Source organism: Agelaius phoeniceus, chromosome 13, assembly GCF_051311805.1.
Source record: "Agelaius phoeniceus isolate bAgePho1 chromosome 13, bAgePho1.hap1, whole genome shotgun sequence".
Taxonomy (NCBI): Eukaryota; Metazoa; Chordata; class Aves; order Passeriformes; family Icteridae; genus Agelaius; species Agelaius phoeniceus.
This window is the reverse complement of record NC_135277.1, coordinates 16,201,310-16,219,621: the sequence shown is the minus strand read 5'-3', so window position 1 is coordinate 16,219,621 and position 18,312 is coordinate 16,201,310. Positions and strand designations below refer to the sequence as shown.

General features: G+C 42.6%; 1 protein-coding gene across 4 annotated transcripts in view; it reads left to right on the top strand.

The window, feature by feature from the left end:
- SCAPER (S-phase cyclin A associated protein in the ER) overlaps positions 1–18,312 on the top strand; it is a 142,988-nt gene that overhangs the window by 65,553 nt on the left and 59,123 nt on the right. For all 4 annotated transcript variants that reach the window (XM_077185411.1, XM_077185410.1, XM_077185409.1 and 1 more), the window contains exon 23: positions 7,199–7,325. In XM_077185411.1, the coding sequence (XP_077041526.1) occupies positions 7,199–7,325 (127 nt within the window). The remainder of the gene's footprint in view (positions 1–7,198; positions 7,326–18,312) is intronic.

The window sequence follows — 18,312 nt, the reverse complement described above, 5'->3', positions numbered from 1 at the left end:
AATGTGATAATAGGGAGAAGTTCTTCTGGGGTTATGTTCTAGAGATCTGCAGGGTCACAAATGGCATGGCAAAGATGGATGGTGATTGCTTGCTGTCTCCTTGGTACCAGGACGAGGGAGCACAGGGGACAGCTGGAGCCAGGTTCTGGAGCAAGCAGGCCCAGTGTTGTCAATGCAGCCTGAGGGAGATGTGGGCAGCTCCCATGGGTGCTCACTGCCAGCTTCCCTGTGTCCCTGCAGCTCTAGGAAAGCACAGCCAGCCTCACAGCCTCCTAAGCCACAAGTGGGGAAACAAACAGATTAGGAAAGAGGATTATGCAGCCTGGGCTGTGCTTAGTGTCCCTGAGACATCCACTCCCTGTGGGCAGAGGGGGTGTGTGCCTTACTGGGAGCTGGGCTTAGGGAGTCTGTGGCATCACTCAAGGGGCTGTGGGGTCTCCAGAGCTGGAGTCAAAAACCCTCATCCTCGACTTGCAACAACTTTCAGATTGGGGATATTTGTCTTCAGACTGAGGTAATAACCTGTACCAGATCCTGTCTGTTTTGTGGTTGTTTCCATCACTCCTAAACTGCTGAGGAAGGTGGCATTTTGTACAAGCTGCTGGTGGTTAAGCAGTTCAGATTCTTGCAGTTAGACCTCCTTAATGTACATGCAACTAGCCTGTATGCAAGGATATTTTACATAGGCTTTTCAAAAGCTTAAAAACTGCTGCTGAATCTTAGATGTATTTTGAAATAATAAAAATCCATCACTGAGGTTTGACACAAGAAAATGACCCATCTCCAGCAGATGGCACACCTGCATAAACACATGGGAAAGAGTTGGCTTCGTTTCTTGGCCATCAGCTCTTCAGTTTGCAAGATGAATTTCATGGTATATTGAGACTTCCAGATTTGTAGCTTTTGTGTTTTGCTTTTCTTTGCTGCTAGAAAATAAAAAATTAAGTTCTAGTCATCAGAAAGTAGAAATGTCTGCATTGGACTCTGAAGATATTAATAAGCTCTTGTGTCTCTGTGTTAAATTCTGAGATTATCAGTGATGTAACTTGGTCAGATCTGTCTCAATTGTAGCGCTAGAGAAACTCAGATTTTAAACTTTTTAAAAATGTTTTCAAATCTTTTGACTGATCCTGAATTTACAGTTTTCATTTCTCTTTATGTAATTAATTGCTTATTTGCTTTCAGGCAGAATCTTCTGTTCCATCTGCTTTTTTTCCTTTATTGTTTCTTCCCTTATTGCTTTTGGTAGGGCTGTGCCCTTTCAGGTGTGAGCTGGTGATGGCCACTGTGTAGCTCACTTCCATCACAGTCTGGGGGGTCTCTTTGCAGCCTTCATGTAAAAACCTAGAGCTCTATCAGCTGCCTTCATCTAAATTATTTAAAATATCGTTTCAGGAAGCATAGTTATTGTTATTTCCAAAATTACACAACTTTTTACCTGCTATGAGGGCTTAAATATTTTTGAGCTTCTTTGAAATCAAGCAGGTTAAAAATGGGAGCTCAAGTCTGAACTGGCTTTTAAGGTAGAGGAATGTCTGTGAGTCAGCCAGAAGCCCATTTATTTCTGTTAAAATGGGTTTACTTTGCACATCACATATTAGAAAATGGAAGAAGAATAGGGAAGTATTATCTCTTTCTGTAAGAGAAAGGATGAGAGGGCAAGAAATTTGATGAGGCAAGAGTTTTAGCTTAGACTGTATCTATTAACATGGGACAACCTAGTCTTAATATAGAGAAAAATAATAGGAAAACACAGAACTAATAGGGGATCCTACTTCAGCAAGGCCAGCAGGAAGAGCAGTCAGCACAAAGAAACAAAGAGCAGTAGGTCTGAAGGAAGCATTGTTACCTTGAGGAGCTGTGTGGGCAGTCAGAGGACACCGTGTGCCAGGGATGCTGTGCCTGTACCTGGCTGGGTGCAAGCTGCTGCCAGCTGGGAGTCTGCCCAGCTCTCAGGAGATCTGCACAGCTACTGAGTAAAGTCCCACCACAGAACAAAGGGGGTAAAAATCACACCTTTGAATGCTAAATGCAATCTTTGGGTCAAAACAAATGGGAAGAGTTTTTGTCTTTCCCATGGGAAGGTTTGAGGTACTCAGATTGGAGTGGAAGTGTACCAATGAACAGAAAATATCTTTTGACTTAGTGGGCTGTGGAGCTTAAAAATGGAGAAGCTCCTTTTTAAAATCTATTTAAAATGGGACACAATTGGTAGGTTTATTTATTTGCTTAACAGAAGCAATGTGTTTTAGAATTAAATTCTTTTATGCTTCCTTTCTTATGCCACATTTCTTTATCTACTCCTTTCTCTAGCCCCAAACTGAGAGTGTCTTCACAACCAGAACCACTTATGGAATGCAAGTTCTTATCTGATTTTAGTTCTTAGTCATGTTGTCAGTTGTTACAGAAGAAAGACAGAAACCAGAGTTAGTCTTTGGCAGGTAAAAAGCCTTTTTAGATCACCTTTAAGATTAGGCCACTTTAATATTATGAGACCACTGATTTGCTGATACAACTGATAGACTGTTTCAGTGGTTCTTATTAGTTGAAGGTTTGCAGATTTATAAAAACTTGTGCACTAAGGAAGCACTGATCCAAGCCCTTTCTAAGCTCCCCTCTGGTACTACACTAACAGCAATAAGCTGGCAGCCTTTGTCCTGCTGTGACAGACACTGGGTGTCCCTTGCTCAGTGGTACAGCACTGATTCATGGCTGGGATTGTCAGTGACTCTAAGGAGTTCTTCCACAGAAATGACTTCTAAAAGATGGCTGGGACAGTTGGGTTTTTAGTATCTGTTAAAAAATGGTGTGCATTAGGGAATTAGGGAGAGGGGTGGGATAATTCCAAATATTGCCTTGTTGGGTCAGTATTTTGGTGTCTGAACTGTTCCACCTGCCAAGAGGGACATTCAAGGGAAGGACTGTGGACATTGTCACCTGGAGAAGCCAGGTGTTGCTCCCTGCCTTTCTCGAGTGTCTTTGCTGGTTGGTCCCTGCTGGCACTTAGGTAATTTTGTAGGTGCTGGTCTGGTGGACTCTTGGTGGCTTTGTAGTATTAATTCATATTCTCTGGGAACTGATCTGAGCAATTATTTAGTGTCCAGTGTACTGGGATAATGTGGCAAAAGGTGTGTCAGGTGTCCATTGGAGCATTCTCAGGTATCCATCAGAGCACATTTTGAAAAGGGAAGGAAAACATTTTCACAAAGTTAGAGGGTTATTTACATCTGTTTAATATTTTCTAATGCAGAGGCAGGACCATGTATTTCAGTGTTAAATATCCAAGTAACAAAGTATAATTGTCATCTTTCAATACAACAGAGAAACTAAAGTAATGAAAGATTGCCTTGTGCCTGAAGGGAATTAGCAGGTTTCAGGGGGAGAAGTTTTGTTCTAATATTTGAACTAGTCTCTCCTCACATAACAAGGAATTGTTTTAATGTATTCTTTTTATTTACCTTTTGTTTTTAATTGTAAAGGGATACTTCAGATAGTATGGATATTGGAACCACTGTTATCCTGGAAACAGACTGCAGCACAAAAAGAAGAGGTAGAAAAAGAAATATTATTTCCTGTGACAGTCTGCTGCAGACGAGATGGGAATGTAGTGTGAAGTCTGTTCTTTCAGAAGCCCAAAAATAAATGCCTTTAGATGATAAAATACTTTCTTTCCTTCATTAGAATATATCAGTGTAGTCACAGGATAAACTTACCATGTAGGTTTTCCTGGTGTAGAAGGCTTAGAGTCCACTTAGGCCAGTAATAAGATACTATACCAAAATACTGATTACTGAGGAAAAAAACAGACAATCTCTGAAACTGGAAGTACTTGTACAAAATTTAATTTCCAAAATGTTGTGGAAACTGTAAAAGAGCTAGAGCGTAAATAAAATAAAATAAAATTCAGGTAAACTTAAAAACAAGATAAATAACGGGTATGATTGGGCAGGCAGTGGATTTCCTCTTCAGAAAATAGCTAAAATATTAACATGGGAATGCCAATAAATGTATTCAGAAACACACCCATCCTTCCCTGGGCATCAGTGCCCAGCCCAGACATCAGGTTAAACCCCCACGTGCTGGGTACATTGATGCTGCTATTTCAAGGCTTTTTGGCTTTTTTCTGGAGATGAAATGTGGCCTAGAAATACTGACAGATCTTTTTCCTTTGGCCTATAAAATATATTAAACCTGCTTAAAGTATTTAGCCCATGTTAGAAACCTTTGATATGAATAGCCCTTGTTTTGCCATTTGCAGTGGAAAAAGTTCAGATACTGTATTTGTATTTGCTGAACATACAATTTATTAGTTTACATTATGGTGGGGTTCCAAGACAAATCAGGGCCTTACATCCTTCTGATACTTCTTCTGCATTCTGAATTATCCATTTGTGAGGAGTACTAAAACCTTAATAAGTGAGATGTAAATAATTTAATGGGAAAAAACATTAACTTTCTCTATTATCCTGCACAGCAAAGTTTCAATTATTTATCATTCTATGTATGGCTTAGTAAGCATTGGAGGAGTAAAAATTGGGGGACAGAAAGAAGGCTAATTAATTGTCTTGAGATGCTTGGATTTGGATTCAATGGTGTTTTTCCAGAATCACTGGATCAGGTGTGGATGCCATGTCCCAGTAATCCCTGGTGCATACCAAGAGTGTGCCAGGAGTCCAGTGTGTACAAAGAGCTCTCTCTTTCCAAATCCATTCATAGCAATGGCAAATTCTGTATCCAAGCACAAGTCCTCTAGCATAGATTTCTAGTCCTTTGAAGCAGTCCAAAAATTATTCTTATTTCCCTGACATGGCCAAGAAGTCAGTATGAAGGATATTTAAGTAATTACTCCAAGGCTCCCTGGTGGGAGGAGGAAGGTTTTATTTCCCCTCTCCTCCCCATGTGATCACACAGCACCTTTGACTGGTTTTGGTAGAAAACTCCCTCTGCAGTAGAATATGAGGATGTAAGAGGGAATTCTTTAATGTGGCAGAATTGGAAATTCATTCTTCCAGTTTCTTACTCTGTGATGCTGAACACAAGCTTAGAAAGTTTGAATTTTGCTAAAAGTATCCAGAAAGACTTTTGGAAGAAATGGAAAGCTGGAAGCTTTCCCTGGGGAGTTCGTACTGTACAGGTTGTTTTTAAAGTGAGGACAGAAACTGAACCTATGGAGCTTCTTAACAGACTGAAGAGAAGGACTCCTGTGTTAGCTGTGCCAGCTGAAGGCTGTGTAAAATGATTATGTTCTCTTGGAGTCCCTGTGAGCAGAGTTTTGATAAACCTTACACATTTTGTATGCTGATGCCTGCTGGAGATTAGAGAAGTGCCTTTCTTCAGCCTCTGTGGTTAATCCTGGTGGAATTCCATTCCTGTGATGTTAAATGAAGCAAATGGAAACCTGTCTTGCTGTCTTTTGTCAGATGAAGTTACAATATAGGGTGGTGGGCTTTATATAGGCTTTAATAGTGGAATTTGGGTAGATATACCAAAGAAATAAAGTATTTTTTGCTTAATGTGCTAGGATATTGCCAAGGCAATAGCCATTCTAAATCCCACTGTGAAAATACTCTGCTTGTGGACTGCAGCAGTTCCACTTCTCATTGGTGCTGTGGTCTTTTGATTTACTGTCCAAGTCCTGCAGTTATTTGGGCTTTGGCTTTTAGTTTTGTTTCCCATTTTAGCTTGTGGCTTATGAAGATAGACAGAGGTTTCCTCCAACCTCATTTTCCACAGAGGAAATAGCAGTGAAAAAAAATCTCATCAGGATGTAATCTCCTTTTATTTTTCTTGTCATACAAAAATCCTGGTTGTATATTAGTGGGCTCAGCTGACCAGATGATAAGAGTCCAAGACTCAAAATTCTACAAATCATTTTTATTTGTACTTCAAGAACATATCTGTATCTTCAGCATGTCTTGAAAGCTATTAATGAAGCTCCTAATTTTTTCAAAGAGAAGACACAGAGTACCTGTTGTCTCTTGATTAAGTGGAAACTCCCTATTCTTCTATAAATTAATACTCTGATTTTGGGGATTTATTTTTTTTTAATATAGTGTGACTATTGTGGTACATTCTCCAGCTATTCCATCTCCTGCCTCACTTCTGGGAGACTGGTTAATGTAATCTTTTTCTTTTCCAATACTCTGTGGTCACTTTGTGAATGCCTTCTGGCCCTTTAACCCTGACATCTCCATTTTATGATGAGCACTCTTACCCTTCCCCTCTTTTTCCTTCCTTTAGGCTTCTGTGTGTAGGCTTGCAGTGCCAGCAGTGTCTGCCACTCCTCCTGCTCAGTTACCAGCTCTGTCCCACTCACTGCAGGTGCCCAGTAGATGAAAGCAGAGGTCCAGCAAGCCCTGAGCCTTGTCACTGAGAGCAGCAGGAGGGGACACTGAGGCAGTGGCACCAAAGCCATGGCAGGGACAGGGTGACACCTCCTCCTGACTGCTCTCAGCCTGCAGCTAAGGGACTCTGGCAGCCTTGTCTCCTCTGCCTTGCTGCTCCCACTGCACCCTCACACTCTGGGCACAGAAGGATAAACTCTGGCTCTTTTCACTGCTGTATTTTGTATTTTGTGCCCTGGCACTGGGTGTTTCCCCTCAGTGCTGAGCAGCAGAGCACAGGTGAATAGCCCAGGTGCAGATGTGTAAAACTGAAATGGAACCCAACTCATGTGTGTCTACATCACTCCCACCTCTGCATTTTGGCTTCATTACTGACCCTTGTTAATAAAATGCCCTTTCTGAGGTAAGCTGCAAAGCCATTGCTTTTCTCTTATTCAAATAACCCTGAAGAGCCATTTCTTTTATGATGCCTATAAGAAATCAGCCAAGTGGTCCTGCTGTTCCATTTCCCTTACTCATCTTAAATAGGGTGAAACCATTTGAAAATGAGGATGGCAAAAACTACCATGATAAGCTGTGGAAGGGGAATAGGGAAACAGCAGAAACAAATGTAGCTCATAAAGCACCTTTATGGCTGTACTGTTCACTCTATAGCTGTGCTGTTTCCTTGAAAAAGTAGATAATGAAATGTCACTCCAAGCTGACAGTATCTCCTTGGCATCCTGTTCAGAATGGATGATCACAATATTTAACATAGATTTTCATGATTCCTTCATTGGTACCTGAGGTTCATTACAAAGATGTAGGTTAATAAGGCAGTTTTTGCTTTAACTGCTCTTTGTTTTCTGTTGAAGGTTACAGAGGTTAGCAAAAGACCTTCTGAGGCACCTCCAAATGCAGGATGGCTGTTCCTTGGGGAACCACAAAGTTCCTGGTCTGGACAGGACTTTAGGAGAGATCTCTCGGATTCTGGAGAAAGAGGTATTGTGACTTTTGACTGACCTAGAAATGGTTCTGCCCTCAAGTCTCATCAGGGTGGATTTGGGAATGTTTAATGTGAGATGTTGAAGAATAAATGACCTCTATGTAACAAGCAGTGTCTGCTATAACACTTTTCACTTTTTTCCCCTGTATTTTCATGAGGATTGTTTTTAACCTGGGTCATTTCAGTCATCTAGCTTGTAGTGCTTACCCACAAACAGCTTTTACAATAAGGGGCCAAACCAATTAGCAGAAAACAGAGGAAAGAATTGGATCCAGGTTTGCTGGAACACCAATCTGTTGAGTTTTGCCAGAGTTCAACAAAGTCAGTGGGTCTTCACTGGAGTAGGAGGGTATGATGTGCATGTATGTGGGATATTCCTACATTTTTGACTTTTTTAAAGTGACATGATTGCAGAGCATGTTTTACTTTATGGTAAATGTTGGATTTTTTTTTTTTAATTCATAGCACCGCATTTGCATCTTTTTTCCTATTTCCTCATTGTCAGTCTGCTGCCACAGTGCTTTCTGACTTGTAATGTGGTTTTATTTGCTCCATTAGGACCACAGTATTTGGGTTTTCAGCTGGAACATTGTGTTCTGTTCTCTCTGCAACCACTAGAAAATACTTCTCTTTCTTATCTGTAATCAAGACATAATGAAAATTAGTTCTGGAAGAAACCAAATTAATGAAATCTGAGGAGGAGATTGCATCATTGTGGTTCAGACTTGATGTTTGTGAAAATGAGAGCTCTGCTTGATGCTTTTCACAGCTTGGTCAGTGTGGAGAAGACAATTGTTAATGGCACATGCATTTAAATGCTGGAGGCTGCCTGGGATGCACGGGCTCCTCACTGTGTTCTGGGGGTGCCTTGGAGCTGCTCATCAAGCTAAGAGTGTGTTTGAAAGACTTGTGCCATTTTCACATTTCACAGGGCTTCCATTAATTATTGAAAAACTCATTTTTTATTGATTTCAAAATACAGAAATCATGTTGTTGCATGACTGTGATGAAAAGATGAATCTGTGTGAAAGTTATCTAAATAATCTTTGGAAGTTCTTTGGAAGGTGGAGCTGTATCCAGCCTTTTTACTAGTAGTCATCTGCTGAGATTTTTTTAAAATGCCATGTGAATTGCAGCTAAGTTTACTCATTAATTGTTTACATGGTTTTGCTGGTTGTTGAGTCTGCAGTGGGGAATTAAAAACTAAATTTGATAGTATTAATAGATGTGGGCTATTTTGTTGTTGATTTGGGGTTTTTCCCCCAAAACATTTCCCTCCCTCTGGAGAAGTATTTTCTGTCTGAGTGTCCTGATCAATAAGGTCAGGAGGGATTGATTTCAGTAACTGTTGCAGTGTCCACAGCACAGATCTTACATGGCCATTTACAGGAGGGGATGGGAATTCTCTTGTTAAGCTGGCAGTCAGAAATGCACAGCCACATCTTACATGTGAGTGGGCACTGAAAGAGCCCTGATGGTGTCAGTGGTGGACTGAGAGGAGGAGACTGACACTGTTAATTGAATTTCCCTGGAGAGCATAAAAATATAACCTAATGTGGGGGGAGGAAGGGGGAGTGGGAACCACACAAGCTGTCAGTGTGTGTGAGCTGATAACATTGATTTACCCTTGCTAATGGCCTGGCTTGAATAAAGAATTGCCCTCAGGGAGGACAGGGTTCACTACAATAGATCCTTGCCACTTACTAGAAATTCTTCTTACTCACAAGAAGTCCTGCAAAAGTATTACAAAATAGAATTGATCCAAAACCCCTCTTTTCATTCATGCTGTGAAACATTGGATTTTTCTTTTGTTAATAGTTTGCACTGCCAGAAAAATTTATGTATTCAGGCTCACCAGGAAAAAAGGGATTGGTTTTACAGATTATGAAATGAATTGCTGAGCTGGTGTTTGTAACAGTAAATAGGAGAAATATATACCATTAAATTTCTCAACAGAAGGAAGGGCTATTCAGCTCATTAGAAATTCCATGACTGTGCTAAAACAGCCTGAAAGGGTGGGGTGTAATATTTATGCAAACTTGAATCACAGAAAAAGCCACACACAAAAGATTTGCAGCCGTGTCTCAATGGGATTTGCCTCCAGGTACAATCAGATCACACTAACAATTTCTGTTTGGACTTAGCCTTCATCTGATGTGTTCCACTGTACTGAATAAGGCTTTCTCTCACTTCTGAACCTCTTCCATGGTGTGAGAACATTCTAGGCTGCTGCATGCCTGCATGCTTATTGTGGTCACACTTGCTCTTGTTTCTGCCTTCCTGCTCTGCTGGACACAGCACATTCTGCACCTGGGGCAAGTGATCCCACTAATACAGCAAGAAGTGCTTGTTTAATGCCATTCGAAAGGTTTATATATCATCTAGGTACTCAGATTTGAGAAATCTCTCTCAGGCAAAGATGCATCTTAACCACTGTGTATTTTGGAGTCCTGGCTGTTTATTGCAGCACTTTACCTGCTCCTCATTCACTGCTGCTGGATCCCTGTGCAGCACAGCATATTTGAGTGCTAACAGATGAAAGAGATGTGCTTTGCTTTGCTTCAAGTGGTTGTTAGATCTCCAAACACTTCCTGATGTGCCCACATTGGCTTAGTTGGATGAAGCTCTACAAAAAGCAGGAGCTTTGTGTCCACTGCTGGAAAAAGATTTGTGTAGAATAAGCAAATTGAAGTGCAGGTTTTGAGGATCTGACTTGGAGTGTGGCCATTAAGCTTCATGAAACATGTGGCTCACGTGCCTTTAAATTAAATATGCATAAGAGGTACTCTAAAGTCATAAACCACCATATGCTTCCAGTTTTCAATAGTTTGTGCCCCTCCAGCCACGTGTTGGTAGGAGCAAGGAGCACAAATCCTGGAGTGCTGTTCCCCAGGTGTGTCCAGCCAGGGGTGCTGCTTTGGGTGTGCTCTGGATTATTGGAAGGCAGTCCTTGGGTTTGTGTATCTCACCCTTTCTGGCAGAAATCCTGGAAGGAAGCTGTATTCACTTTCACCTCTACTTTGTTTAAAAAGACATTAGGAAAACAAACACACACAGAGCCACAACAGCAGAATGCATGCAAATATTTCCAGAAAGCCCTGGCCTGAGGTTGGCAGATGTCATATGGGACTCTTCAAGCTCTTAGTAAGATCTGATAACCCTCAGTTTAAGATCTCCTATGAATGGGCCTTTGATGCTTAAAAGAAAAACTCTTCCAGAAGGCGGAGCTGATGTTTGAAGTGGCAGGGCTAGAGCACTTGTCCTGCCATGATTCTTTTGATTTTATGCATGTTCATTCCTTGAAGGACTAATTTTCCCCATCCATCACTGAGGGTAGCTGTGTGTTTCAGATGCAGAGTTTCCCACAGTGAGTGCTGGAGCCTGCCTTCAGCAGTCCCACAGAAATGTCCTGTGATGGGAACTCTTAGGAACAGGGAACTGAGAGCAGTGTAACCTGTTAGTGGGACTGCAGCTACACTTTTAACTTGCTTATGCTTATAGCATGTATTTCCCTATTATGTAAAGAGGTGATATTCCCTGATTTAAAACTTGCCTGATTGAAAAGATCAACTGATTAAAAAATGTCTGTTGCATACACATGAGGCCCTGACCTGACTGAAGTACATACATTTCTAAAGGTTGTGACCCTGCCTGGGTCAGAGGTTGCTGCCTCTCAGATGGTCATCCTTACACTTGCCAACAGAACATCCCTTCCCTCAAGTTCTTCCTAATATTTGTTCATAGAGGGTTGGGTGTGTCTTCAGGTTTTAAAAGTCCTGCTTTTAAATGTTAGAAGTGTCCTGTGTGGTTTTGGATAGGTCTGTGCTGGGCAGGGTTGGCAGACACTTATTCTGTTGCCATTGAAGGGATGGTGACAGCAGCTGAGGGCAGTGGCCTTTTCACCTGGCTCAGCTGCAGCTAAAACACTGCAGTTAAATCACTCCAGCTAAATTTGTACAACACTAACATGTGACATTTAGACAAGCCCTTAATGTGTCTGTTCTCCATCTGACTGGGAGTATGGCACACAGATTCAGCAGGATTCTGAAGGAACCTCATGATTTTTGGAATTCAAGGGCTACAGTTAATCTGCTTAACTAGAATTGCTTTTTATATGATGCTTATAGCTGATTACTGGTTTGAAAAAGATCTCCACCACAAGAGGAGTGATAAGGTTCCTTTAAGTGAGTGGTTTGTCTGCAGCTCTCCTGACTCTGCTTTGGGAGAGGGCTGCAGAGCAGGGTGCAGGTTTAATCCATGGCCCAGCACAAACAGGACAGCTGAGGCTCTCCCATATACTCACAAGGCACAAAGTCCTACAAAGAAGATTTCACTGCTTCTGCTCATAAAACTTACTGTGATTTTGGATGGGTTTGAGGATAGCTGTGTCCCTGATCTCCTTCAGGCTCTCTACGTGATGTAAAAATCTCAGCAAATAATAGTGAGTGCAAAATAAATTGTTAAAGTGTGGAATTAACATGGAACCACAAAATAAAACAGGAGGCTTTTAATAAATTGGGCCACAGTGCTTATAGTTACTTACCAGCTCTCTTCATGCAAATCTAGAAGCAGCTGCCTCTGAATAGGCTAAGTTTAAGTATGATTATTTACATTAGTAATTCAGAATAATATTCTTACTGGAAACAGATTCCAGGGGGAAAATATACTTCCTTAGAGAAGGGTATCATTTTGAAACTGAAAAATGTGTGAATATGAGCTAGTAATTGACTGCAGTGGTTTAATCCATTTTCTAAAAAAATGGTCTCAATGCTCATGATCTCTAAGACATGCTCTCTCAGTGACCATTAATGGTTTGTTTTGTGTCAGGCAATGTTTTTGGGTTTGGGATTTTTAGAGAGATTTTTCAGCCTCCTGTTTGAGCAGTGGTGATGTCAGTTATTTACATTTCAGTAAAATGTTTGTCGTAGCTTTCAAATACATGGGGGCTGTAGACAGACAGTGTTTATCCCATTGTAAAGACTGTCAGAAATGGCTGGCTCTAACAACACACTCAGGCCCTGTATTTATGTTTTATTCTCTAAACTCTTGGGCCCCTTGGGGATGGTGACCATAGCCAGGGTGAAGAGGGACAATCCCCCCAATGATACAAACTCTTCATCATCAGAAACAGAAACAATAAAATTAAAAACTGTTGAAGAACTAATGTATGGAACCAGAGCAGTGTTAAATGGAACATGGGATAAGGTTCTTCAAATACCTCTACAGAGATTTAAAATTGCCCTGTGTGTGTATATGTGTGAGTATGTGTATATAAACATATATATGACATATATATACAGACAAAATAGATTTGAGAAGCAAACACTCTGTTATAAAGACTCAGTATTGTTGCTTAAAGTATATTGAAGAATACAGTGAGAATTGTGATCCCCAAGCTCTTGCACATTGAATTTTGGTGCTGCAGATATTTGCACCCAAGGAACTGTCTGTTCCTAGTGTAGCAGAGAGGTATGGCCTTCAAAGAGAGAATTGCCATCCTATCTGTCACCATCTTACATAAGTCAAAAAAAAAGCATTATGTATGAAAAAGAGTGAAAATTGCAGTCATAGTGAATTTACCTTAATCATGAAGCAGTGGCTTGACCCACAGTGTATTTTGGGATCTTGCCTATCTCCATGCACGTGCACAGAGGCACAGTTCCTGTATGTAATTTGCCTTACATTATTCTCTACAGCCTCACAGTGAATTCATTTCTTAGCTGGCTGAGGATTTCAGAAGTTGACCTGTGGGCGTTATTGTAGCCATGAGCAGTGTGCCAGCAGGTTTGTGAGCAGGGCTGTACTGGCAGGTTTGTGAGCAGGGCTGTGCCCAGCAGGTTTGTGAGCAGGGCTGCTCCTGGCAGGTTTGTGAGCAGGGCTGCTCCTGGCAGGTTTGTGAGCAGGGCTGTGCCCAGCAGGTTTGTGAGCAGGGCTGTGCCCAGCAGGTTTGTGAGCAGGGCTGTTCTGGCAGGTTTGTGAGCAGGGCTGTGCCCGGCAGGTTTGTGAGCAGGGCTGCTCCTGGCAGGTTTGTGAGCAGGGCTGTGCCCAGCAGGTTTGTGAGCAGGGCTGCTCCTGGCAGGTTTGTGAGCAGGGCTGCTCCTGGCAGGTTTGTGAGCAGGGCTGTTCATAGCAGGTTTGTGAGCAGGGCTGTGCCTGGCAGGTTTGTGAGCAGGGCTGTGCCCAGCAGGTTTGTGAGCAGGGCTGTGCCCAGCAGGTTTGTGAGCAGGGCTGTGCCCAGCAGGTTTGTGAGCAGGGCTGTACTGGCAGGTTTGTGAGCAGGGCTGCTCCTGGCAGGTTTGTGAGCAGGGCTGTACTGGCAGGTTTGTGAGCAGGGATGTGCCCAGCAGGTTTGTGAGCAGGGCTGTACTGGCAGGTTTGTGAGCAGGGCTGTACTGGCAGGTTTGTGAGCAGGGCTGTTCCTGGCAGGTTTGTGAGCAGGGCTGTACTGGCAGGTTTGTGAGCAGGGCTGTGCCCAGCAGGTTTGTGAGCAGGGCTGTTCATAGCAGGTTTGTGAGCAGGGCTGCTCCTGGCAGGTTTGTGAGCAGGGCTGTGCCCAGCAGGTTTGTGAGCAGGGCTGTGCCTGGCAGGTTTGTGAACAGGGCTGCTCCTGGCAGGTTTGTGAGCAGGGCTGTTCCTGGCAGGTTTGTGAGCAGGGCTGCCCCTGGCAGGGTGGCTCTGGGCCAGCCCGTTCCTGTCCCCGTGTCCTCGGCATCTGCCGCTCTCCACTAGGGGACACCACCGGCAGAAGCCTTTGAATCCTTACAAGTCATAAATCTATTTAGAAGTAGAACTTGTCTCTGACGCCAGGTTCAGACACCATAGTGCTTGGAAATCACACAGCTCTTTCTCCTGCTAAGCTGCTTACAGCAGCTGTCTCCTGGTGTGGGTGCCCAGGGGAATTACCTGGATAATCACTGCATATCCTGACAAAACCGAAACCTGCACTCACACCGAGTTCATTCTGCAGCAAAAGGGGAAGCACAGCTCTCATTTCAAAAGGAAGCAGTTGTGTGCCTGGGGAGCCAGGGCTGTCGGTGCTGCCCTGGCGTGGCAGGGTGGGTGAGCACGTCGGGCTGTCTGTCTGTCCGTCTGTCTGGCTGCAGCAGCCCTGCAGCTGGGCTGCAGCGCTGCCAGAGCAAGGGCTGAGCTGTGCCACAGCTGGGGGCACACCCAGAGCTGGGCTGGGATCAGCTGCAGAGTCCCGAGGCTGCTCCTCTCCCCATCCCCTGGCAGCCCTGCTGCTCTCAGGGCAGCCTCTGCCTTTCTCTCCCGTGGCTTTTTGCCACGTGCAGATTTTCTTGCACAGTGCACTGGTTCACACCAAAAAGCCTTCTTTTCTATCAGACAGGGGGCATTTCCTAGCCAGAGTTTTAAAAAACAAAACAAACACCCACATGCCACCTTAACTGTGCTTTCATCCTTACAGGTTTTGTTCTTTGGGAAAGTAATTGATACTCTTATTTGTTAGAATGAGCAGTTAAAACTTTAAGGTTCATTTTAGCTAAACGTATGATGTATTTCTATGCAAATAGTGGATTCATATTTTAATCCATCCATTAATTTTTCAACTCGGGATACTCCTGCAGTAGCCAGTTCCAGAGCTACAGTGAAGGGAAGTATTTAATCAAATGTAAACTTGAATTATAACTGTTTAAAAGCAATTTAAAGTTCAAAATCCAAACATTAGGAAGGGTATTGAATTACAAAACGTAAAAATAAGTTTTAAAACTTTTTTTTTTTAAGTAAAAAACAAGTTTAAACTAAAAAGTTTTACCAGCTAAAACTAGAATTTGAACCCTTGGAACTTTGTATATTGCCACTGAAAATCTAAAAATTTTGCAAATACAGAAAGTAACATAGGGAATTCTGTATTTATGCTTCCTTTGGTGCAAGTGTTAAGTACAGAGCATGAACTCCAGAAAGGATAAAGCAGATAGAATTGTTGGAAAAGATGAGATGTAAGTAACCCTCCTGAAAATTACTTCGCTTCTTTAAAGACTGTAACAGTGAGAATTAGAGAATTTTAATGTCTAGGTGATCATCACTGAGTGCCAGTGATGCACAGAGCCACTCAAACACAGCTTGAAGAAGGTTCAGCAGTGTTCAAAGCCTGGACTATCAGCATTGTCCTGCCAGCACCAGTTTATCTGCAGATGGTCCAAGCTGCTGTTGGAGTAGAAAACTCCTCTTCTGTATCAGCTGCAGCAGCAGATCTGATAGTGCCAGCACAGAGGCAGTGGGCAAGCACAGCAGGAGCTCTGTGGACAGCATTTCCCACCCCAACAGCCTTTTCCTGTCACTGCCTGGAAGAAGTCAACAGGTCAGGTGTGTGTCATGTGCTGCAGGCTGGGCAAGGCAGCTTTATCTCATCAATAATTCCTTTGCCCAGAGTTTCTGTAATCTGTGGATTAACCTTTTACCCAAGATGAACATATAAATAGGAACTTGTAACTAGGGGTCAGTCACAGAATATTTTTTAACTTGTTTGCTGGAAATGGTATTATAAGGCAAGTTGAGTTCACAGATAAGCTCTGCAGTGTTCTTACTCCAAGATTATTGGGAGGTTAATTTCTGTGCCCAGTGGGTGTAGTTGAGAACTGCTGTCAGCTTCCAGTGTTGTACTAATTGTGGCTTTTTGCTGTCAGATCAGGCTTCTACATCAGTTTAGAGCTAATACATCATAGCAGAATGGATATAATGGATATTTATACATTGCAGGGTATGCAGAGTTCCTCCACTACAAGACAAGAGCTATGTTTTAGTGCTGTTAAAGCCCAGGCACTGCTTTCTCAGTGAGGAGAACTGCCTGCCCAGGCATATTTCTGCCAATAGCAGAGGCCAGTTTAGAAATCATAATAAAGTAATGATTAGTATGGTTTCTAAAGAAAAGGTTTTTTGTTTCATTTAGTCTGATGGTATATATATACATATATTTTCTTTGAAGTATTTTTAGGTTCAACAGTGATTTGAGACCATCACTTCTGATCTGAGAATGTATCACCCAGAGGTCTGTTCTGATGTTGCAGCACCTCACAAACCCACCCTGTTCCTGTGCCCCACAGTCCTTTATGGCTGTCCTGGAGGTGGGCTCATGGTCTGAGAGGTTGGTCACAAGAGAGGACCCAAGGCAATCAGGGGAAAAGCTCTGTTCAGAGTTTAAGTGCTCTTGACTTCATGACAGGTCTTTAAACAGCCACAGCTCCCTCTCCATATGTCCTCTCCCACATAATTTTAGTATCTTCACTTTGGCTGGCTTGCACAGTCTGGGTTAGGCAGAAATAAACTGCTTTCTAGTGGCTGCCAGCTCTCAGCAGTGCCCTGTCAGATTCAGTGTTCAGAGAGACCTGACTTACCTGCTCACTGGGCAATTCATTGTCCAATAAATGTTGAGAGAGGACAGGATAAGATGATGTAATTTTGCTTTCTATTTACCTGTTTGGGAACTTTTATTTTTGTGATTAATCAGAAAAAGTCAAATTAGCCTCAGCTAATGGAACCATCTGTGGAGATCCAGGAGCTCTCTTATTGTTCCTCTTATTAAAGCTCTGTTGTTGCTTTCCTCCTCTAATTGATGCACTTACTAGAGGCCCTGTTATTTATAAATAGACCAGACATTTATTTTTAATAAGCACAAGTGCTGCAATGCTCAGTGCTGTCTCTCAGGGTATCCATGAGGGTAATTCTTACTTTCCCAAGCAATGTTGTGTGTTTCATGTAATGCTGCTTGGCATGGCTGAAAGCAGATGAAAAGAGAGCATGGAATTCCCTGGTTTACCTTTACCTGTCTTTCCTTTATGGCTTTCACAATTAGGATTGTGAGGGCCCTGTCCTCATCAACAGAAGTACAACAGGGTGCTTCTCTGGGACTTCACTGCCAAACTGAAAAGCCACTGCAGAACTTGGAAGGAGATTGTGTAAATAAGGCTCATCCTGTTCAATTAGATCATTCAGTGAGTCAGTAAGGAGTCCTATTGAATTTGGTTTGACCTGACAATGTGGGCAGATGTTAGCAAGCAGAAAAATGAGTTAAGTATACGATGGCATAGACAGAAATTAGGTTTATGTGCACAGGATGCTTAGTGTTTTCAGGACAGGCTTAAGAATCAATTTTTTAGTATTGGTATTGTCCCTAGGCCTGAACAAATTTTGGGTTGCTTGTCAATGGTAGACTTTCAGAGAGGATAGTCCAAAATGCCTCTTCTTCTTTTATTTTTGATACAGTTAAAAAGTAAGGTGAGCCTCATTTTTTATATTGCATTTGAATGCTGTATCAAGTGCTTGCTTTTTCACCCTTCTGGTTCTTAGGTATTTGTCTTGCTGTGTGCTAAATGCAGGCTGGGAAGTTGCAGCTGGCACAGCTGAGCTGTGGAGGTGACAGGCCAGTGTCACCCAGATGGATGGCTCAGGAGCCAGAGGCACCTCTGCATGGCTGTGAGCAGGCTGAGCTGGAGCAGGGAGTGGAGCACCTTCCCCAGGTGCCAGGGACCCTCTGCAGGATCCTGCCTGAGGACACACAGACACAGCAGCTGCCTTTCCCCAAGGCCCCAAAATCACCTTTCAGGCTCAGAATGTGCCCCTTGCTGAGCAGGACAAGGTGGGAGGGGGTGTTTGTCAAGGCCTCCCTGCTCGGGCTTTAACCCATAAGCAGTGCAGGAGGAAGGAATGGATACAAATACAAGAGAGATAGTTCTTGATGTGAGTAATGCCTCCCTCCAATTCAAACAACACTTAGCCAGTTCTGGCTCGTGTTTTACTCCTAAACTAGTTGTTCATTGATATTCAGTGGTTGAAATTTTATTGTGGGTGAATTCAATTATCTTTGAAAACCCGTTTGAGGTTTACACCTGGAGTGGGGGATTATTTTAACACTAATTTCACTACAGAGAAGGGTTGTAGGCAGCAAAATTGCTTATTTTAATAGAAAATACTCCTTTGGTGTACTCTCCAGGGATTTGCACTGTATAAAGTCTGGAGAGCTACTCA